This window comes from Erythranthe guttata, chromosome 8 (genome assembly GCF_056151865.1).
Source record: "Erythranthe guttata isolate IM_541 chromosome 8, IM_541, whole genome shotgun sequence".
Classification (NCBI taxonomy): Eukaryota; Viridiplantae; Streptophyta; class Magnoliopsida; order Lamiales; family Phrymaceae; genus Erythranthe; species Erythranthe guttata.
In genome coordinates, this window is record NC_142540.1 from 25387068 (window position 1) to 25404606 (window position 17539).

A 17539-nucleotide genomic window follows, 5' to 3' on the forward strand; every position below is an offset into this window, starting at 1 on the left:
AATATAAATAAATAATAATAATATAATATATGCACATTACCCCAAAAAAGAAGAAAAAAAAATAAAAAAAAAAAACTATATAAAGTTAAGATTTGTCCGCTGAAAAATCTTGCTGCTGCTCAATTAGATTCTTCTTCTTCTTCAGCACCCAACCAATCTTCTAAGGTATATTCTCTAACCCTAAACTTTACACACACACACACACACACACAATATATGAATGTATGTATATATACATATATGTGTACGTATACCTGTAGAGAGATCAGAGAAGAGATATATGGAGGATTAATCATCATGCAGAGATTGAAAAGGGTTTTATTTATGTCTTCTGTTTATATATTCACAATTGTTGATAATTTCAGTATTTCACACACACACACACACACACACACACACACACACACACACACACACACACACACACACGCACACACACGCACACACATATATTTGTACGTAGTGTAATTCTGTTGTTCTTGATCAGTTTTTCCTTCTTGTACATCATTTCTCTTTGCTGGTAATTTACACTACTTTCTTGAATCTTGATATATATGAATATACATATTTTTTCTTGTCCACCAAAGTTGATAGATATATATATATATATATATATATATATATATATATATATATATATATATATATATAAACATGTTAATGATATATTAATAATGATATATTAATATTATGATGATGATCATGCAGGTAATTCTTAATAATCATCGTCATCAAATATGAAATATTCATCAGGAAAGCCGCCTACTTGGAAGAAGAAAGGGCACAGCAACAACAACCGACGAGCATCTGCGCCGAAGAAGCTTCTAGAAGGAACATCCTCACCACCACCACCACCACCACCACCGCCACAAACAAAAGAAGAGGACTGCACGGAAAAAAGTTCGACAGTCAGCAACGAGTGGTCCCCACTAGACGATGGAATATACCCTTTTCCTTCAATGTCGAATTCTGATCACGAAATGGTGAGGAAGTTCTTTAATGACACGATCGAACTTGTCCTCTATACGGCGAAATCAAGAAATAATGCAGCCGCTTTAATGGATCTTGGAAATATATAATTTGTTCTATTATACATTAGACGGTATTTCTTCTTGTTCGATCGTGAGAGAGAGATTTCGTAAGTTTATGTAGGGCTGAGAATGCAATATTGTATATTTTGGTGCACTATTCTTCAGCTATCTCAATAATTTTCTTGGTTTTTATTTTTTATTTTTTTAAATATATATATATATATATATATATATATATATATATATATATATATATATATATATATATATATATATATATATATATATATATATATATATATATATATATATATATATATGTTTGATTTTGAATTGATCTATGAATTATGATTAATTAGAAACGTTAGTAGTGTTTGTGTGGACTAATTGGTGAATGGAGGAACAATTTAGGGACTTAAAAGTATAATATTCAGAAGTTAAGGGCTCTTTATGTAATTATACAAAGATAGAGATGAAATCCACAGTTTCTCTTTTTTACAAGACTAGTGTCCTTGGCACAAGGAATTAACTGAAACCAATAACATCAGACAACAAATACCGTAAATGCCAAAATAAAACATGGCATAAAGAATATATATTTATATATATATAACTACAAGCAGTTTTCAAACATTTTAACCAAGAAAAAAAGTGAGATCACAACACTATCAATCCATTGAAACACGAGATTACTACACATTAATATCCGAACGCTTAGATCTTGCAGTAGCTGTTTCTTGATGAGAGCTCGTATATGCAAATCTCGGTATGCTGTAATTATCTGGTGTAGACATAGGCTGCTGCGGGTAAAGTGTCGGTGGCGGTGTTAAATTTCGCTGAGCTGGCAGTGGAGGAAGCGTATTGTACTTGTACGGATCGTCAATCACACTAAGATAAAAAAAAAAAAAAAAAAAAAATTAATGATATTTAAGGAGAAAAAAGAATGGTTCTTCCATAAGTTGAAATTGTATACCTTGACCTTTTATAGAGCTGGTCTTCGTCACTTGTGATCTCACTTGATTGTTGCAATGTTCGATTGACTTGGGTTGACCATGGGTTTGCACCGGGCAGTTCATCTGAGAAGTATCTCCTCCTTATCAACTACAAACATACGCATTTAGAAAATTGCAACCAAAGAGAAAATTTATAAGTTCTTTTTTTCTTTCTAATTACGAACCGTTCGGAAAAATTTCATCACACCCTCCTTGTCGTATCTGGCTTCCTTTGCAGCCTGAATTATCAGCGAAGATTCATTTAATGATCATGTAATAAGGATGAATAAATACAACAACTTAATTGATAAAACTAATACACAATCGCTACAACCCTAAAACCATATCAAATCTTGATACATTTCGGCATGTAACTAACAGATACAAAGTCAATTCCACAAGTTTCAAATCCAGTAGTTTAGAAGTTTGACGCCATTGATTGTTTGTAAAAACAAGTTCAAAAAACACACACATAGTAGGAACAACATCAAGCTTGTGAAATGCAGCAGAAATATAGTAAAGTATCAAAACACCTACTTTAAAATAACATCATATCAGTAATTGAAGCCTAGGTTATGTTACAACAAATCCTAAAACATTCAAACACCTAAACCCCACAGCAGATGCCTTTTTATTTCGATTTCCACCGATTCCGATACGAAACTTTCCGATAATGGAACAATATTTTTCATTCCGAATCCAAAAATTCTAAATCCAATTTTTTCGAATTTTTTTGGTTCGGAGTTGGAATATTATGAGATTCCGATTTCCGATCCAATTTTAATTTTGGAAAATAATTCTGAAATTCCGATTTTTTTCCGAAAATTATACTTATAATATCAGAATTACTAGAGAAAAAAAAAACAAAAAAAATTCCGAAAAGTGTTAGTTCCGATTTGTTCTGTTCAATTTCCACCCCTATGTATCACAAACAAAATAAAATAAATAGGCTTACAGCTAGAAGGCCTCCACCGCTAGGGAAACTTTCGGTTAAAGGAAGTTCCTCACTCGATGGAAGCAACCCTTGTTTTTCAACCCATTGACGCGCTACATCTACGAGATTGCCACTGCTTCCACGAGTTCCGTCTTTTGAAGTAATATCGGCTTTATTACCGATCACAAGAAAAGGAACTGGAAGCCCACCGGGGCCCACAGATGCTAAAGGAGCTGAAAACGTCCCATTTGCTGCTATCTCAGCAGCCCATTTCTGCAAGCTACTCTTTGTCCTTCTTTGCGAAAAATCGTGAACAAAAATCACACCTAAAGAACCAAACTTCACATCAGAAAAAAAGAAGTAAAAAGGCATGAAATCAAGAACCGTACACTAACAATATATCAAATTGATACAAAATTCAACTTGTAGTAGGTACATTAAAAGGCACCGATACCAAGTAACTAATGCATGGGTTTGCTCAGCTTCACTTGGCTACAAAGCATAGGCAACATTGCTAAACCAAAGAATGCATGCATTGTGAATAGACGCATGCTTATTGAAGAAGGCTTTCTTCTCCGTTTTTTATCAAAAAAAGAAGAGGGCCATTTTTGTTAAACTCGTGTGCTCGATTATGATTGCCTACCATTGATTTGAGAATAGAATAGGGACCGGCAATCTTTGTAGCGTTCATGTCCTGATATGTCCCAAAGTTCGATAAAAAAATCTCTCTCTGTGTCACTTTTGATGCTATTTGATGAGCTGGCAGCACTTCCATAAGTTGTATGCTGCAAATAGTAGAAAATGCATGAACTTCATATAAAGAATTAGCTAATAGCTAAGCATTCGAGGGTGAACAAAGTCTCACCTTGACAGAAACAGTACAGCCAACAGTTTGAGGAGGGCGAGCGATGGAAGAACCTTTCATTATCAGATGAACAAGAGAAGTTTTCCCCACGCCTGAACCAAGATTGCAGTTAATATGGATCTTGTTAATACTATTATGTATATTATTAGGAATTGAACCGTGCAACACAAAATTGAAAAAGTTGCTGCCACGTGAGAGCAGTATTTCACAACCACTTGAGACAGTGTGTCCCGTTGTATCGATGGTTAAAACATTATTAAATACAAGATCACAGAAGTTTGCAATTTCTAAGCAAATAAATTTCAATATATACGAAGTTTCACAGTTGGTTCCTCAGATGTGTCCCGTTGTATCGATGGTTAAAACATTATTAAATACAAGATCACAGAAGTTTGCAATTTCTAAGCAAATATCCAAACTGCAGTTACAGTGTGTGTGACAATGCAGGTAGTAGCATGACCGTATAGGAAGAGTAAATCCTATCTGAGTCAATTAGTGAGTTCATATGCAATAAATGGTTGTATACAGTCTATAAGTTTCCCGATACTCCCAATTTGATCGCATAGCTTGAATTGTACGAGTTAACTCTTCAACAATCACAATTAACCCCCAATCTATCTAGGAAAATGGCCGAGCCTAAAACATCTAACCTATCTATATAATCTTGAAACTAGAATAACCCGTAATATTTTCTTTACTTGCTGAAATAACTCAAAGCCACGGATTAAACCACCCACTTTTTCCCACTTCTATAACATCTAACCTGATTAGCATCCGTTTTTATTTTATTTTTATTATGCTTATCCATATAATCTGATTAATATCCTCAAATCACCTTATAAAGGTCTTTATCAAGCTTCACTTCACTACATGAAGTTCCCATTGTGAATCGAAATAAGCAAATAAATTTTCATATTCCTAAATTGTAGTCATTGTAAATCCCATTGCAGTTCTTGAAACAATTGCATTTAAACCCATAACTGGTGAGAAACACTATCATAAACCTCAAAGAAACAATATTATTAGATCAACCAATTCAAAAGCATTTTTTAGCAAGGCAATACAATAGAAGAGCTCACGGAATTCTTTGACGACAAAAAAACGAATAATTAGGGTTACCTGAATCTCCCACAACAAGAACTCTGACTTGGCCAACAGGAGGACCACCATTAGGATCTTTGTTCTCCCTTTCCCTTTCCCTCCAAAACATTTTCTTCTCCTCCAACTACGTCAAAATCTATCCTCCAATAGAAAAAGGGAAAAAAATATACAGAAATATATTCACCTGATTACTACCTCAAATCCCCCAAAAAAAATTAGAAGCAATTTCTCAAAATTGATCACTCAGATTCAGACGGAAAAACCGAACCGTGTCACACAAACAATGTATTCAAACGGCCGAATCCGGCATTGCATATTTCCCCATAAGATTCAAAAAGGGGCTAACAATAAAATCACCTTGAATCAGAACACATCTGCAGAAATTTCCCGAAATAACCAGTTCTTCTTCAGCTGAACAGCGTTGAAGATCAAACGAGTTTAGTTCAAAATCGATTCGATCTTCTTCAGTGCACAAAAAAAAACGCAACTGAGATCTGAAACGAAAAAGCGTTTAACTGATAATAAAGCTTGTATTTTCCTTCACCAATCCGACGAATTGTGGGATTTTGTGCATCTATGTGAATCGCATAAATCAAAAGCAGTGATCTGAAATGGGGAATAGCTACCCAGAGTTTTTTTCAGATGGGTGCGGAGGGTGTGAATCACGCGTTGCGGGTTTGAGCGACAGTTTGAACGGTTGGGTTTCAGAGACGATTTTGCAGATGTATTTGAAAACGCGACTTTGCTTATTTTTGGATTAGCAATTTATCTATGTAATTATATTGTGTAAATTACGACCATCCCCTCAGGTAAAATTAAATTACGAAAAAACCCATTATGTTTGGGTAATTACAATCAACTCCTCAATTATGAATCTTCTTACAACCAGTCTCCTCAATTATGAATCTCCTTGCACGTATGATCAAATTCAACTATGAATCTTCTTACAACCAGTCCCTTCAATTATGAATCTTCTTACAAGTATGATCAAATTCAATTATTAATCTTCTTACACGTATGACCAAATTCAACTATGAATCTTCTTACAACCAGCCAGCCCCTTATAGTGTCAAATCCAACAAAATTTTCTAGATTTCGTGGAATGGTCTCTAGTTTTGTACTCGTTTTGTGAGAAGAAAAAAACAGTTTATGATGCACCATAATCTGAAATTTACAAGTCAAGAGACACATCTTATGATCATCTTGTGTTAAAATGTAGAGCCCGAATGGGGTAAAACGGGTGCGACTGGAGAATATTTCACATAATCTTGAAGACTCCACTAAATTATGACATCATAAGGGTGGACGTGTAAGAAAATTCATAGTTAAGGGGGTGGTTGTAATTACCCAAACATGAGAGATTTTTTTGTAATTTGATCTTACTTGAGGGAGGTCACCGTAATTTACCTAATTATATTTAGTGAATAAAAATCATATTTTTAAAATGCATGATTCATCTACCATAAAGATCATGAGTGGTTGAAAGTACATGCGTAAACGAATCGAACCAAACCAAGTTGAACATATATTTGTTCAAATTTGTTTGAATTATTATCGAACTTTTAAAGTTGTTTGAGCTTGGTCCGACAAGCAACTGTGTCGAGTCTGAATGAGTTTTAATCGAGATGTTCCGAGTATAGTTTGATTTTCTTTTTACATATTTCATCATTTTTCAAAATTCTGATTATTATTTTTTTGAGAGTTTTTTGTAGTATACAAAGTGAGTAGAATGTAGAAAATCCGAATTCTGTTGATTTAGATTTATAAAAATTTTCTCCCGCGACATTGCTTTGTCAGACTTTCGCCATTGCGGAAAATTACCCACCGTGTCTCAGTCCCAGTGTGGCTGATCATCCTCTCAGCCCGACTACTGATCATCGTCTTGGTAAAATATTGTCTCACCAACTAGCTAATCTGACGCAAGCTTCTCTTCAAGTAGATTCTTCCTTTTGCTCCTCAACCTACGGGTAAAAAAAAATCCGATTTTGAAACAAAAAATTTCATGACCCACACATATTCACGAGAACGGAGTTTACGTAATGCACATATGTGACTGCGGGTTCCTTTATATGAAAAAAAGAATAAGATATAAATGTTTTTCTTTTTCTTTTTAACTAATAATAATAAATAAATAAATGAATACTTGGACAACCCATGGGCCATGACCAATGCAAGCCACAGGCCCAAAACACCTATACACGTGCTTCCCACACGCTTGCACTCCCCTTTAATAACTTCATCGTCCATTTCTCAATTTTGATTCTCTCTTTCTTGTTGTGCTTCGATTCGTAGCTCGGAAAAAAACCAATGGCTTTCTCTCAAGCTTTGCGCCAAACCTCATCCATGTCTGCATCACGAAAACCTTCAATTTCACTTCAAATCCCATCTTCTTCGTCTCCTTCCTCAGTTTCTTTTCGATTTTCGCCTTCTTTCCCTAAATTCAAAAAGACCCTTTTGCCCATCAGGTCAGCCTCAGTTGAAGGTACGATTCTTTTTTTTTTTTTTAATACACGTGATTAAATTATCCTATGAATCAATCAGCTTTTTTTTTGGTACTGATGAACTTTTTTGGATAGAATATGGAGATGTGGTGCAGTTTTAGAAATTAATGTTTTATTTTTGATGAAATTGATCCTTCAACTGTTGGTAGTATGGTGAAACTGAAGTGTGTGTGTGTGTGTGTGTGTGTGTGTGTGTGTGTGTGTGTGTGTGATATTAACCTAATTGAGATGTGTTTGAGGTTTACTGTTAATGAACCTTAGAATTGTGAAGCTTTGTTAATTTTGTAGAAATATCTCGATAATAGAGTTTATATGCTTCTAATTTTGAAAATTATCGAACGGGGGTTTCTGTCGAATTGCTCGGCGTCTGATTTGATGTTAACTTTACACTTTCTTGGCTCGAACAACCGAACAGAAGAAAGGGCAAAAGGTTGTGTTTTTTATGCATGTTTGATTCTCAACTATTGCCGATCTTTTTATTTTCTTTCGTAGAATTTTTTTTGTTCGATCCGGTTAGTATTTTTTAAGATGCTTTTTTCAACCTTGAAAATCCTTTGTACGGTATCGCTCTCCATCTTCTCGAAGGGGGTCATACATTAGAAAGGTAAATTACGGCCATCCCTTGAAGTAAGGTCAAGTTACGAAAAAATCCTTCATGTTTGGGTAATTACAATCATCCCTCAGTTATGAATTTTCTTATACTGTCCACCCTTGCGGTGTCAAATTTAGTGGAATCTTCTAGATTACGTGGAATATTCTCCAATTTGTACCATTTTTACCCTATTCAAGTTCCATATTTTGGAACAAGATTATCATAAGATGTGTCTTTTGCCTTGTACAAAACTAGAGAACATTCCACGGAATCTAGAAGATTATGTTAAATTTTGACACCACAAGGGTTGACGTGTAAGAAGATTCGTAGTCGAGGGGTAATTGTAATTACCCTAACAGGAGGGGGCTTTTCGTAATTTGACCTTTCCTCAGAGTGTGGCCGTAATTTACCCTCCATTAGAAATCGTGTCGAAATTTTGGCTATTTGTATGGTTCTTGAAATTTCTCAAACCTACTGTGAGTTTTTGATTAATTAACCTTTTTTATGGAATGTTTCTAGCACCATCTACGGCTGGAGGAATCGCACCGGCTATTGACTTAACAGACGATGCGCTGAAACACTTGAGTAAGATGCGGTCCGAAAAAAGTGAGGATCTTTGTCTGAGAATTGGTGTCAAACAAGGTGGATGCTCCGGTTTGTCCTATACGATGGAGTTCGAGACAAAAGAGAATTCGAGACCCGATGATTCTGTCATGGAGTATAATGGCTTCGTTATAGGTACGCGTTTTTTTCCCCTTTCTCGTCTCTTCTCTTTATGATGTAATAAATAGTATACGAGTTCCCATTTTAGACATCATTATATCTAACGTTCTCTCCTTTTGATCCTATAACCTATTTTATGGCTGGTTTCTTGAGGGCATTTTTGTCTTTTCATGATAGGTATACGAGTAATATGAGAGATTGATTGCAGTGTGTTATCCGAAACAATTAATGTGTGTGTTGGGGGCGGGGGGTGGGGGTGCTAGTTAAAAAGTACAACTTCGAAAAACGACCGATAATTTGAAACGAGGGAGTAATTTTTTTTTTTGTTTTTTGTAATGATGCAGTTTGTGATCCGAAAAGCCTTTTGTTTCTTTACGGGATGCAACTGGACTATAGCGATGCACTGATTGGCGGAGGCTTTAATTTCAAGAACCCGAACGCTACTCAAACTTGCGGTTGCGGTAAATCATTTGCTGCGGAAATGTGAATGAAATGTTGTATACGACACTGTATTCGAATATTAGAATCCATAAATATATATACACTGTATAATATTGGTGTTTGAAAATATGTAACTGGATTTTTTTATGCTATTCTTGTGGTAAAATGTGTAGAAAATAGTTTGATGGGAAATTCAAGAATTTATATAAATTGATATTTTCTAGTAATATTAATTCATTGAATAGTTAATTAATTCTAACTTTCTAAGTAATATGGAGGGGTAGTAATGCATGTCCCCTAAGAAAAAAAAAAAAAAAAGTATAGGGTAAATTACGGCCACCCATGAGGTAAGATCAAATTACGAAAAAAACTTTTTTGTTTGGGTAATTATAAAGCGCGCCCTCAACTAGGGATCTTTTTACACGCTCATTCTCATGTTGTCAAATTCAATAGAATCTTCTAGATTTCGTGGAATGTTCACTAGTTTGTAATCGTTTTGTGTAAAAATACAGTTTATGATCCACCACAGTCTGATATTAACAAGCCAACAAACACATCTTGCGATCATCTTGTTTCAAAATGTGAAGCTCGAATATGGTAAAACGAGTGCAAATTGGAGAATATTTCATATAATCTAGAAGTTTTCACTAAATTTGACAACGCAATGATGGACGTGTAAGAAGATTTATAGTTGAGGGAGGTGGTTCTAATTATCCAAACATTATGGGGTCTTTTTGTAATTTAATCTTACATCAGGGGTGGACGCTGCATTTTTTAATCAATATGTCACACCAATTTTGTTTTTCTAACTAATAATTGGTTAATATAGTTTAACCTCTATAAATTAATACAGTCGAGATTAGAGAAATTCTATTAAGTTAACGTATTATTAAATTATCTAGATCGATAATATAAGTTTTTATCGAATCGGGATCAAGAAAAACTATTATTTAATTGAGATTATTAATTTACGAAGTATTAATTTATGGAGGTAGAATTCTACTGTATGTATGTTCTTACATAGAACCTCGATAAATTAATAACCTCACTTAAATAATAAATTTTTCCGGTGCCGACTCGGGGACAACGTGCTAAATTAATAATTCGCTAAATTTATAAGATGATACACATTCGAAAATTTTAAGAAACCCCATATAATATATAAATTAATAATGCAATAAAATTATTCTTAAATTACATGGTAGAGTGCATAGATCTATGAAGCCTTAATAGAATATAATTTAATTCTCGTTTGTTTCTTGTAGAAGTTCACATTACCATCAATCTCATCCCTCACTTTTCTTAACAGGGTTACGGTAAGAACTTTCAGTATAGTTTTCTCATAACTCAACATAAATCATTCGATACCATTACTGTTTTAATAACTTTCATTCGTGAAACGGGCTCTATAGTGCATTGAACGGATGGTACAATAAATAATATACACGTAAAAAATTAAAAAAAATATATATTTATTGAAAATAATAATAAAAGTATTTTCATAAATTAATAAGTTGTTAATTAATGTATAAATTAATAATTATTAATTTATCAATAAGTTAATATTTTGTTAAATTAATGAAATTTTGATAGTCCCAATATTAATTTATAAATGTTTAACCGTATTACTATTAAAACCGGTTTCTAAAACTAATGCAAACAGCCAAACACCACCTAAGTAGCTTCTTCTCCGAATCCGCCACAAGCTTTCCACTCTAAAAAACCAATGGCTGCCTCTTCTCTCTCAATTTTCAGTCTCACCTCTCATCGCTACACGAATCACCACCCGATAAAATCCCCAAATCCCAAAACCCTAAACCCCTTCAAAACCCACTTCCCGAGCACGTCACCATTTCTTTCCCACCACCCCAAACTCCGGCAACCCCACCGGAAACTTCACATTTCATCCGAACTCCCATGGAAACCGACGATTTCAAACTTTTTCTCGCCTCCCCAGAAGAACATTTCCAAGTTTTATGTAGAAAAGATCGCAACTTTACTATTAGGGTCTCTCATTTTTATCGGCTGTTCGAAATTGAAGCCGGTTTTAGCAAACCCCGTTCAACAAAGTGAGAATTTAGAGGAGAAAATTTCTGATATCGAAGAGGAGGAGGTGATGTGTGTGAAATTACTCGAAGAGAACCCGAGAAATATCGAAGCTTTGAAAATGGTTGTGAATGTGAAGATGAGGAAGGGGAAGACCGGTGAGGCTGTCGATTATGTCGAGAGGTTGATCGAATTGCAGCCTAATGAAATGGAGTGGAGGCTTCTGCAGGCGCTTTGTTACGAGATGAAAGGGAATTTGAGCAAGGCGAAGAGCTTGTTCAAGAATGTACTCAAGCAGAAACCTCTCTTGCTTAGAGCTTTGCATGTATGGATTTTTTCGTTTTCGCTTCGTTTGATGTTGTGAATTTAGGTGTTCTTGATTTGGGTTTTTGGTAAATTGGGTTTCGGATGTGTTTTTGTTCGGTGTTTTGTGTGCGTTGTGAGTGCGTAAACTAGTTGTTTAACTCGTGTATGTATTGGTCTATGGCTTGGTTCGTGCAATATTGTCGGTTTTCGAGTTTTAGTTGTTCTTGATTGCGTTTTGGTAAATTGGGTTTTGAATGTGTTTTCGTTCGGTATTTTGTGTGGTTTGTGAGTTCGTAAACTACTCGTTTAACTCGTCTATGTATTGGACTATAGCATGGTTCGTGCAATATTATTGGTTTTTGAGTTTTAGTTGTTCTTGATTGCGTTTTGGTAAATTGGGTTTCGGATGTGTTTTTGTTCGGTGTTTTGTGTGGTTTGTGAGTGCGTAAACTACTCGTTTAACTCGTTTATGTATTGGTCTATGGCTTGGTTTGTGCAATATTATTGGTTTTTGAGTTTTAGTTGTTCTTGATTGCGTTTTGGTAAATTGGGTTTTGGATATTTTTTATATCGGTGTTTTGTGTTATGTGTGAGTGCTTAAACTACTCGTCTAACTCGTGTATGTATTGGTCTATAGCATGATTTAGTGCAATATTGCTTTTCGAGTTTCTTCCGTTATGCGGAACGATGTTTGAGGACTTTGATTAAATTGTGGAATTGATGCAATGTTGATTGAGATGGTTTCATTGAGTCGTTTGCGTTAAGAATCGTAAGTGCGATAGAATATAAGTTGCATAGTACTTTGAGGAAAGGAAATATTTATAGTTTTCCGTGAAGATATCCCTAGCTCGTGAGCCTCGGCACACAGTAGAACCTTGATAAATTAATAACCTCGCGTAAATAATAGTTTCTTACCTACTAAATTATTAGTTCGATAATTTAATATTTCGCTAAATAAAATAGAATTTCGCTAGTCCCGACTCTATTAATTTATGGAGGTTGAGATGATTATAATTGTATGATTTGACTTCCTTTATTTTTTATATTATTTTTTCATGTTTTTGTTGTTTTGGATCCCAATCGTATGTTCTAATTTTAGGTATTAGTGCCCTTTAGCTTCCAATATGGTGAATTCAGTAACGAGATTGCATGGAGTTATTGAATAGGAAAAACGAACACTTCAAACTATTTTCATGAACTTGCTTTATTTTTCGTTTTTTCAAGAATTGTGCCTTTACTTATGTGCTACAATTTCTGCTATTATCCAAGACTATATTTTCTTTTATTACCCGTAGTACTACTCGATTCACCATTGTATCGAACTTTTCTTTGACAGGGTTTGGCTATGGTGATGCATAAAAACCACGAAGGGCCAGCTGTTTTCGAGATGCTAGAAAAGGCTTTACAGATTGCTCAACGCGAAAAAAAAGTTAATGAAGAGCGGAATATAAGAATTTTAGTTGCCCAAATGCACATAGTCGAGGTAACAGTTATTGCACCCTCGTTATTTCAAATCAAGATTTGAGAAAAAAAAAAAAAGAAAAAAAATCTCTCCAATCTATAGAAGTTTGATAAAACGTAAAGAACCAATTTTTAATTTTATTTTTTCGGTCTTGCAGGGAAACTTGAAGGAGGCCTTAGAGAATTTTCAAGCTCTGATTGATGAAAACCCGAGGGATTTTCGCCCTTATTTATGCCAGGTTAGTTGAACAGTACTGTTTTCTGTACATTGCAAATTAGTCGTATTATTAAATTTTTTGAATTTCGGGGCATCTAATTTGAAATTTAATGAACCATTTATTTAGCATTTGCTTTGTTCTGCAATCTAAAGTGAGAGAGTTAGCTTATTTGCTTAGGCACAATCGGACTAGTATATCACTATCGTGTTGAATTGCAGGGAATTGTATACAGCCTACTGGAGAAAACGAAGGAAGCCGAAGAGAACTTTGAGATATATCGGAGTCTTGTGCCGGAAGAATTTCCGGAGAGAGGGTTCCTAAATGATGTTGTGTTGGCAGCAAAAACTGAGTCAAAGCAACAGCTTCAAAAGGGGCTTAAGACCTAAAATTCTTCAAGAAATATGTCAGTTTCTATTTTCTAACTTCAATTTCTGACCTTTTCTTTTTTTTTTTTTTTTTTTTTTTTAACAAAAAGTTGTGTAAAAGGGTAAAAGATTGTGTGGAAGCTTTGTATAAAATGCCATTTTAACAGTGATGGAATTATTACATCACAGTAACTTTCTTTTAACAGTAGTGATTTTTTAGCAAAAGAGGGAAACATTTTAAAAAAAAAATCTTCAATGCAAATGCAATTCTATAACTTTCATTTTCCTATCTCCAACTCATTTTGAATTCTTATAAAAAAAATCATTTTGAATTAACTGAAAGGGTAAATTACGGCCACCCCTGACGTAAGGTCAAATTACGAAAAAATCTCTGCTGTTTGGGTATCTTCTTACACGTACACTTTTATGGTGTTAAATTTAACATATTCTTCTAGATTATGTGGAATGTTATCTAGTTTGCACTTGTTTTGTGCAAAAATATAGTTTCTGATCCAGCACAATCTGATATTTATAAGCCAAGAAACACAACTTATGATTATCTTGTTTCTCAAAATGTGGAGCTTGAATGAGTAAAACGGATACAAACTGAAGAATATTCCATATAATTTAAAAGATTTCACTAAATTTGAGAACCAACAAGAGTGAATGTGAAAGAAAATTCATAGTTAAGAGATGATTGTAATATTCCAAATATCAGGGGTTTTTTCGTAATTTCATGTGTGGCCGTAATGAAATTTAATGTGTCTGGAATTTACGAATTTTCCACTAATTTTTCCATTTTAAGAAAAAGAAAGAAAAAAAAAAAACCTCTGAGGAACAATACGGCAATGACTAGTCTCAGCAATTGCACGGCGCCACCATGTTTCTCCAACCACCGCAAGACCGGCGGTCTTCACTCGAGCTGCCGCCGGATCGGCGATACCCGCATCCAATTACTGTTCTCCAACTACCGGAAATTGTCCCGGTCGATGGGCTCTCCGCTACTTCGCCGCCGTTCTTTCAGCAGCAGAGCCATGGCCGTCGAGATTAAGGAGGCTGAAAACGGCGCGCCGGCGGCGGCGCAGAACGCAATTCCGGTGAGAATAGTAGCTCTGGTTGGGGAAGGTAGCGTCAGCCCTCTCAAATCCACTCCTTGGTATGACGTCATGCTCCACACTGTGAGTAGATAAAATTAACTCCAAAAAAAAAAAATTTACATTTTTTTTTTCCTTTTCAAATTGATTTGCAATAGAATGAGATATCTTGGATCCGATCCGGAATTCGACCCGGTCCAAATTCGATCACTTGTAACATTAATGAATCCTCTTTTTATAATATATTTTGGCTACTTAAGAAAGAATGAATCAACACTTATCTACTTCAAGTGTTCTAAGTATAATAAGGAGTAATGTTAAATAACAATTAAGGTAAATTACGGTCACCCCTGAAGTTATGGTAAATTACAAAAATACCCCATATGTTTAGGTAATTACAATCACCCTTCAACTATGAATCTTCTTACATGTCCATCCTTGTTGTGTCAAATTTAGTGGAATCTTCTAGATTATGTGGAATATTCTTCAGTTTGTACATGTTTTATCCTATTCGACTCCACATTTTGAAATAAGATGATTATAAGATGCGTCTCTTTGCTTCTAAATATTAGATTGTTGTGCATCAGAAATTGCATTTTTACGCAAAACGAGTACAAACTCAGGGAATTTTCTAGATTCTGTTGAATTTGACACCATAAGGGTGGACGTATAAGAAGATTCATAGTTGATGGATGGTTGTTATTACTCAAACATGAGAGTTTTTTCGTAATTTGACTTTACCTAAGGGGATGGCTGTAATTTACCCTTAGTATCCATTTGTTCATTTTAAGTAAAAGGTGTTGTTCTATTTTTACCTGCACATAAATTTATGCTATATTGTTGCTATATAGAATAAACTGCTGTTTCTTCTATGTTAGAAGTATATAACTACGAACGGTATAATCGTATCTTTATTTATCCCGTATAGCCTTTTCGTCAAATTGGTTTTCATTGTCTTGCAATCGATGACCATTTCATTGTTCTGTATAATAATTAGGCGAAAAAATTGAAATATGTGGATGAAGAGTACGAAATGCTGGTATACACCGACAATTCCTGTCGAACCAATGACGAGGCGACACGTCAGCTCAAGACATCACTAAGCCGATCAGACATTCTGATGATCATTGCTGTCACAAATCAAGAATCGGCACAATGGATTCAGACCAATTCCCGAACCACACCAAACATCATATGCTTCGACTCGTCTCCAACCTTAACAAACAAACTAGGTGGTTCCCTTGTCCGAACAAAAACCTCCATCGAGAGCTTATTCACGAAACTGCCACTGCCTCAATTCGAGAAGCTAAAGGAATCGGAGCAAGTAGTCGGATCCGTATTAGAGGCGTGGGACCGACAAAATTCTGACGACATAAAGTTCTGTTTGTTGGTAATAGTAAACGCTTACATAAAACCTGTTCCGGTTCTTCAAAACCTCAGAGCAAAGGGCTTCTCCACATTGCAATGCATGGCGCAAAATTGTGGGCCCCAAATATTGAACTGTCTATTGGATCCGAATTGTAGGAAAGCTCTTCAATGTCTGAACAAGTGTAGCCCCATCGATCAGGTATATTTTTTTGTCAAAAGAAAAAAAATTCTAAACTTTATATTTGTAATATGAAAAAAAAAAAAATTAATCTTTTTTTCTACATAGGTATGCAACTATCAATGCATCGCCTCTTATGAGAGCCCGCAGCTCGAAGAATTCTCCCTATGCGTCCTCCAGAAGCACAACTGCCTTGATCTCGACGCAAAGATTCCCAATCTGCCACGTGTCACCCCGTTGGCCAGCTTTCGAGGAGAGCCGTTGGATCAAGAAACCGCCGAAGATCTCTTCATCGGATGGCTGGGGATTAATAATTCCGATTGGAGCTGGCGAGTAGTAGCAGGTCAAAACCCGGCTTACGATCAGTTTCCGTGCCAGTACCAGCTCTTCTACAGAGGCAAAGCAAAGGGCTCGTTTTGGTATGAGCCCGTTTTTCAAGTAAAAACAATCGAGGGAGATTTGGTGTGGAGGAGAAGGAAATACCGTGTGAAACGAGGAAAAGCTTCCGGAACATTCCATTTTAGTGTGTTGGATAACGGGGTTGTTTCGAACGAGTTTTGGACGGTTGTTGATGTTTGCGATGATTTGAGTTGGGGTTTATTTCATTACCACGGGGCTGCCAGGGTGGCGGGCCAGTCTTACACGGGAGCCGTTCTTGTGAGCCGGGACGGGCTTTATCCGGACGAGAGCCAGAGGGATAGATTGATAGCTGCGTTGGATAAATGCGGGATTAAGGAGTGGGAATTGTTTGATGTTGACAATTGTTCTTGTCTGAATCCACCTTTGGGTCTGCCTGAGGGTTCGAGTTTGCATTATAAGATTAAAGTTGAAGAGAATGTCTGAAAAAAAAAATATGATGACGTGGGATTGTGGAAGACAGGTACGATTTTGTATATCTTGATACGCGTTCGTGTATATTGATGATGTCGATTTTTTATACGTATTGTTGTGTGTATTGATAATTTTAGAATACGAGAGGAAATTTCCAGATTCCGCGAAGCAATCAGATGTCGGAACAACATTTTTCATTCCGAATTCCGAAAGTTCCGATTTCTGATTTTCTTTTCCGAATTTGTTTTGGAACGGAATTGGACTACATATTAGATTCCGATTTTTAAATTTTGATAATATTTCCGATTTTTTTACCGAAAATTACACCTGTAATATCAATATTATTATGTATTTAATATTATAGATGACTAAATGTTTGGAATTTTCGAAAACCGTCGATTAAAAAAATTTCGATTTTGGAACAAGTCTTTTTTCGTCCGGTTTTTCCTTTTTCTTTTTTTTTTTTTTCTCTTTTTTCGCTCGCCCCTATTA

The 17539-nt window shown here is 35.3% G+C and overlaps 4 protein-coding genes and 1 long non-coding RNA gene across 9 annotated transcripts; 4 read left to right on the plus strand and 1 right to left on the minus strand.

Annotated features, from left to right (window-relative positions):
* Positions 1-52: 52 nt before the first annotated feature.
* LOC148768919 (uncharacterized) lies at positions 53-1223 on the plus strand. The gene is made up of 2 exons (XR_016032950.1): positions 53-165; positions 709-1223. It is a non-coding gene; the product is annotated as an uncharacterized LOC148768919 (long non-coding RNA).
* Positions 1224-1587: 364 nt separating this feature from the next.
* Positions 1588-5676, minus strand: LOC105965224 (Ras-related small GTP-binding family protein). Of its 4 annotated transcripts, none has more exons than XM_088822544.1 (8): positions 5281-5609; positions 4942-5059; positions 3823-3914; positions 3601-3742; positions 2979-3283; positions 2209-2262; positions 2005-2132; positions 1588-1919 (listed from the first exon to the last, which is right to left on the minus strand). In XM_088822544.1, the coding sequence occupies exons 2-8, from the start codon at positions 5030-5032 to the stop codon at positions 1724-1726; spliced, it is 1008 nt and encodes a 335-aa protein (XP_088678670.1). In that variant the 5' UTR covers positions 5033-5059; positions 5281-5609; the 3' UTR covers positions 1588-1723. The 4 variants fall into 4 exon arrangements, with proteins under 4 accessions (XP_088678670.1, XP_088678669.1, XP_012845208.2 ...); XM_088822543.1 differs by having other exon boundaries at positions 5192-5323; XM_012989754.2 differs by having other exon boundaries at positions 4942-5676.
* Positions 5677-7093: 1417 nt separating this feature from the next.
* Positions 7094-9392, plus strand: CPISCA (chloroplast-localized ISCA-like protein). Its single transcript, XM_012989871.2, has 3 exons — positions 7094-7405; positions 8536-8754; positions 9084-9392. Exons 1-3 carry the CDS (start codon positions 7231-7233, stop codon positions 9224-9226), a joined length of 537 nt encoding a protein of 178 aa, XP_012845325.2. The 5' UTR covers positions 7094-7230; the 3' UTR covers positions 9227-9392.
* Positions 9393-10809: 1417 nt separating this feature from the next.
* On the plus strand, positions 10810-13768 carry LOC105965347 (Tetratricopeptide repeat (TPR)-like superfamily protein). Its single transcript, XM_012989892.2, has 4 exons — positions 10810-11551; positions 12869-13015; positions 13152-13232; positions 13430-13768. Exons 1-4 carry the CDS (start codon positions 10907-10909, stop codon positions 13595-13597), a joined length of 1041 nt encoding a protein of 346 aa, XP_012845346.2. The 5' UTR covers positions 10810-10906; the 3' UTR covers positions 13598-13768.
* A 583-nt stretch (positions 13769-14351) lies between these two features.
* Positions 14352-17273, plus strand: LOC105965225 (violaxanthin de-epoxidase-like protein). Of its 2 annotated transcripts, XM_088822542.1 has the most exons (4): positions 14352-14754; positions 15668-16237; positions 16325-17096; positions 17185-17273. In XM_088822542.1, the coding sequence occupies exons 1-3, from the start codon at positions 14425-14427 to the stop codon at positions 17057-17059; spliced, it is 1635 nt and encodes a 544-aa protein (XP_088678668.1). In that variant the 5' UTR covers positions 14352-14424; the 3' UTR covers positions 17060-17096; positions 17185-17273. The 2 variants fall into 2 exon arrangements, with proteins under 2 accessions (XP_088678668.1, XP_012845211.2); XM_012989757.2 differs by having other exon boundaries at positions 16325-17273.
* Positions 17274-17539: the final 266 nt, after the last annotated feature.

Coding starts and splice junctions, on each gene's coding strand:
- LOC105965225 (XM_012989757.2), top strand. CDS start 14,425: ATGACTAGTCTCAGCAATTGCACGGCGCCACCATGTTTCTCCAACCAC. Junction 14,755..15,667: donor ATGACGTCATGCTCCACACT/GTGAGTAGATAA, acceptor TATAATAATTAG/GCGAAAAAATTGAAATATGT. Junction 16,238..16,324: donor AGTGTAGCCCCATCGATCAG/GTATATTTTTTT, acceptor TTTTCTACATAG/GTATGCAACTATCAATGCAT.
- CPISCA (XM_012989871.2), top strand. CDS start 7,231: ATGGCTTTCTCTCAAGCTTTGCGCCAAACCTCATCCATGTCTGCATCA. Junction 7,406..8,535: donor CAGGTCAGCCTCAGTTGAAG/GTACGATTCTTT, acceptor GAATGTTTCTAG/CACCATCTACGGCTGGAGGA. Junction 8,755..9,083: donor GTATAATGGCTTCGTTATAG/GTACGCGTTTTT, acceptor GTAATGATGCAG/TTTGTGATCCGAAAAGCCTT.
- LOC105965347 (XM_012989892.2), top strand. CDS start 10,907: ATGGCTGCCTCTTCTCTCTCAATTTTCAGTCTCACCTCTCATCGCTAC. Junction 13,016..13,151: donor CCCAAATGCACATAGTCGAG/GTAACAGTTATT, acceptor TCGGTCTTGCAG/GGAAACTTGAAGGAGGCCTT. Junction 13,233..13,429: donor TTCGCCCTTATTTATGCCAG/GTTAGTTGAACA, acceptor GTTGAATTGCAG/GGAATTGTATACAGCCTACT.
- LOC105965224 (XM_012989754.2), bottom strand. CDS start 5,032: ATGTTTTGGAGGGAAAGGGAAAGGGAGAACAAAGATCCTAATGGTGGT. Junction 3,284..3,600: donor ATTCTATTCTCAAATCAATG/GTAGGCAATCAT, acceptor TTGGTTCTTTAG/GTGTGATTTTTGTTCACGAT. Junction 2,133..2,208: donor TGATGAAATTTTTCCGAACG/GTTCGTAATTAG, acceptor GTATGTTTGTAG/TTGATAAGGAGGAGATACTT.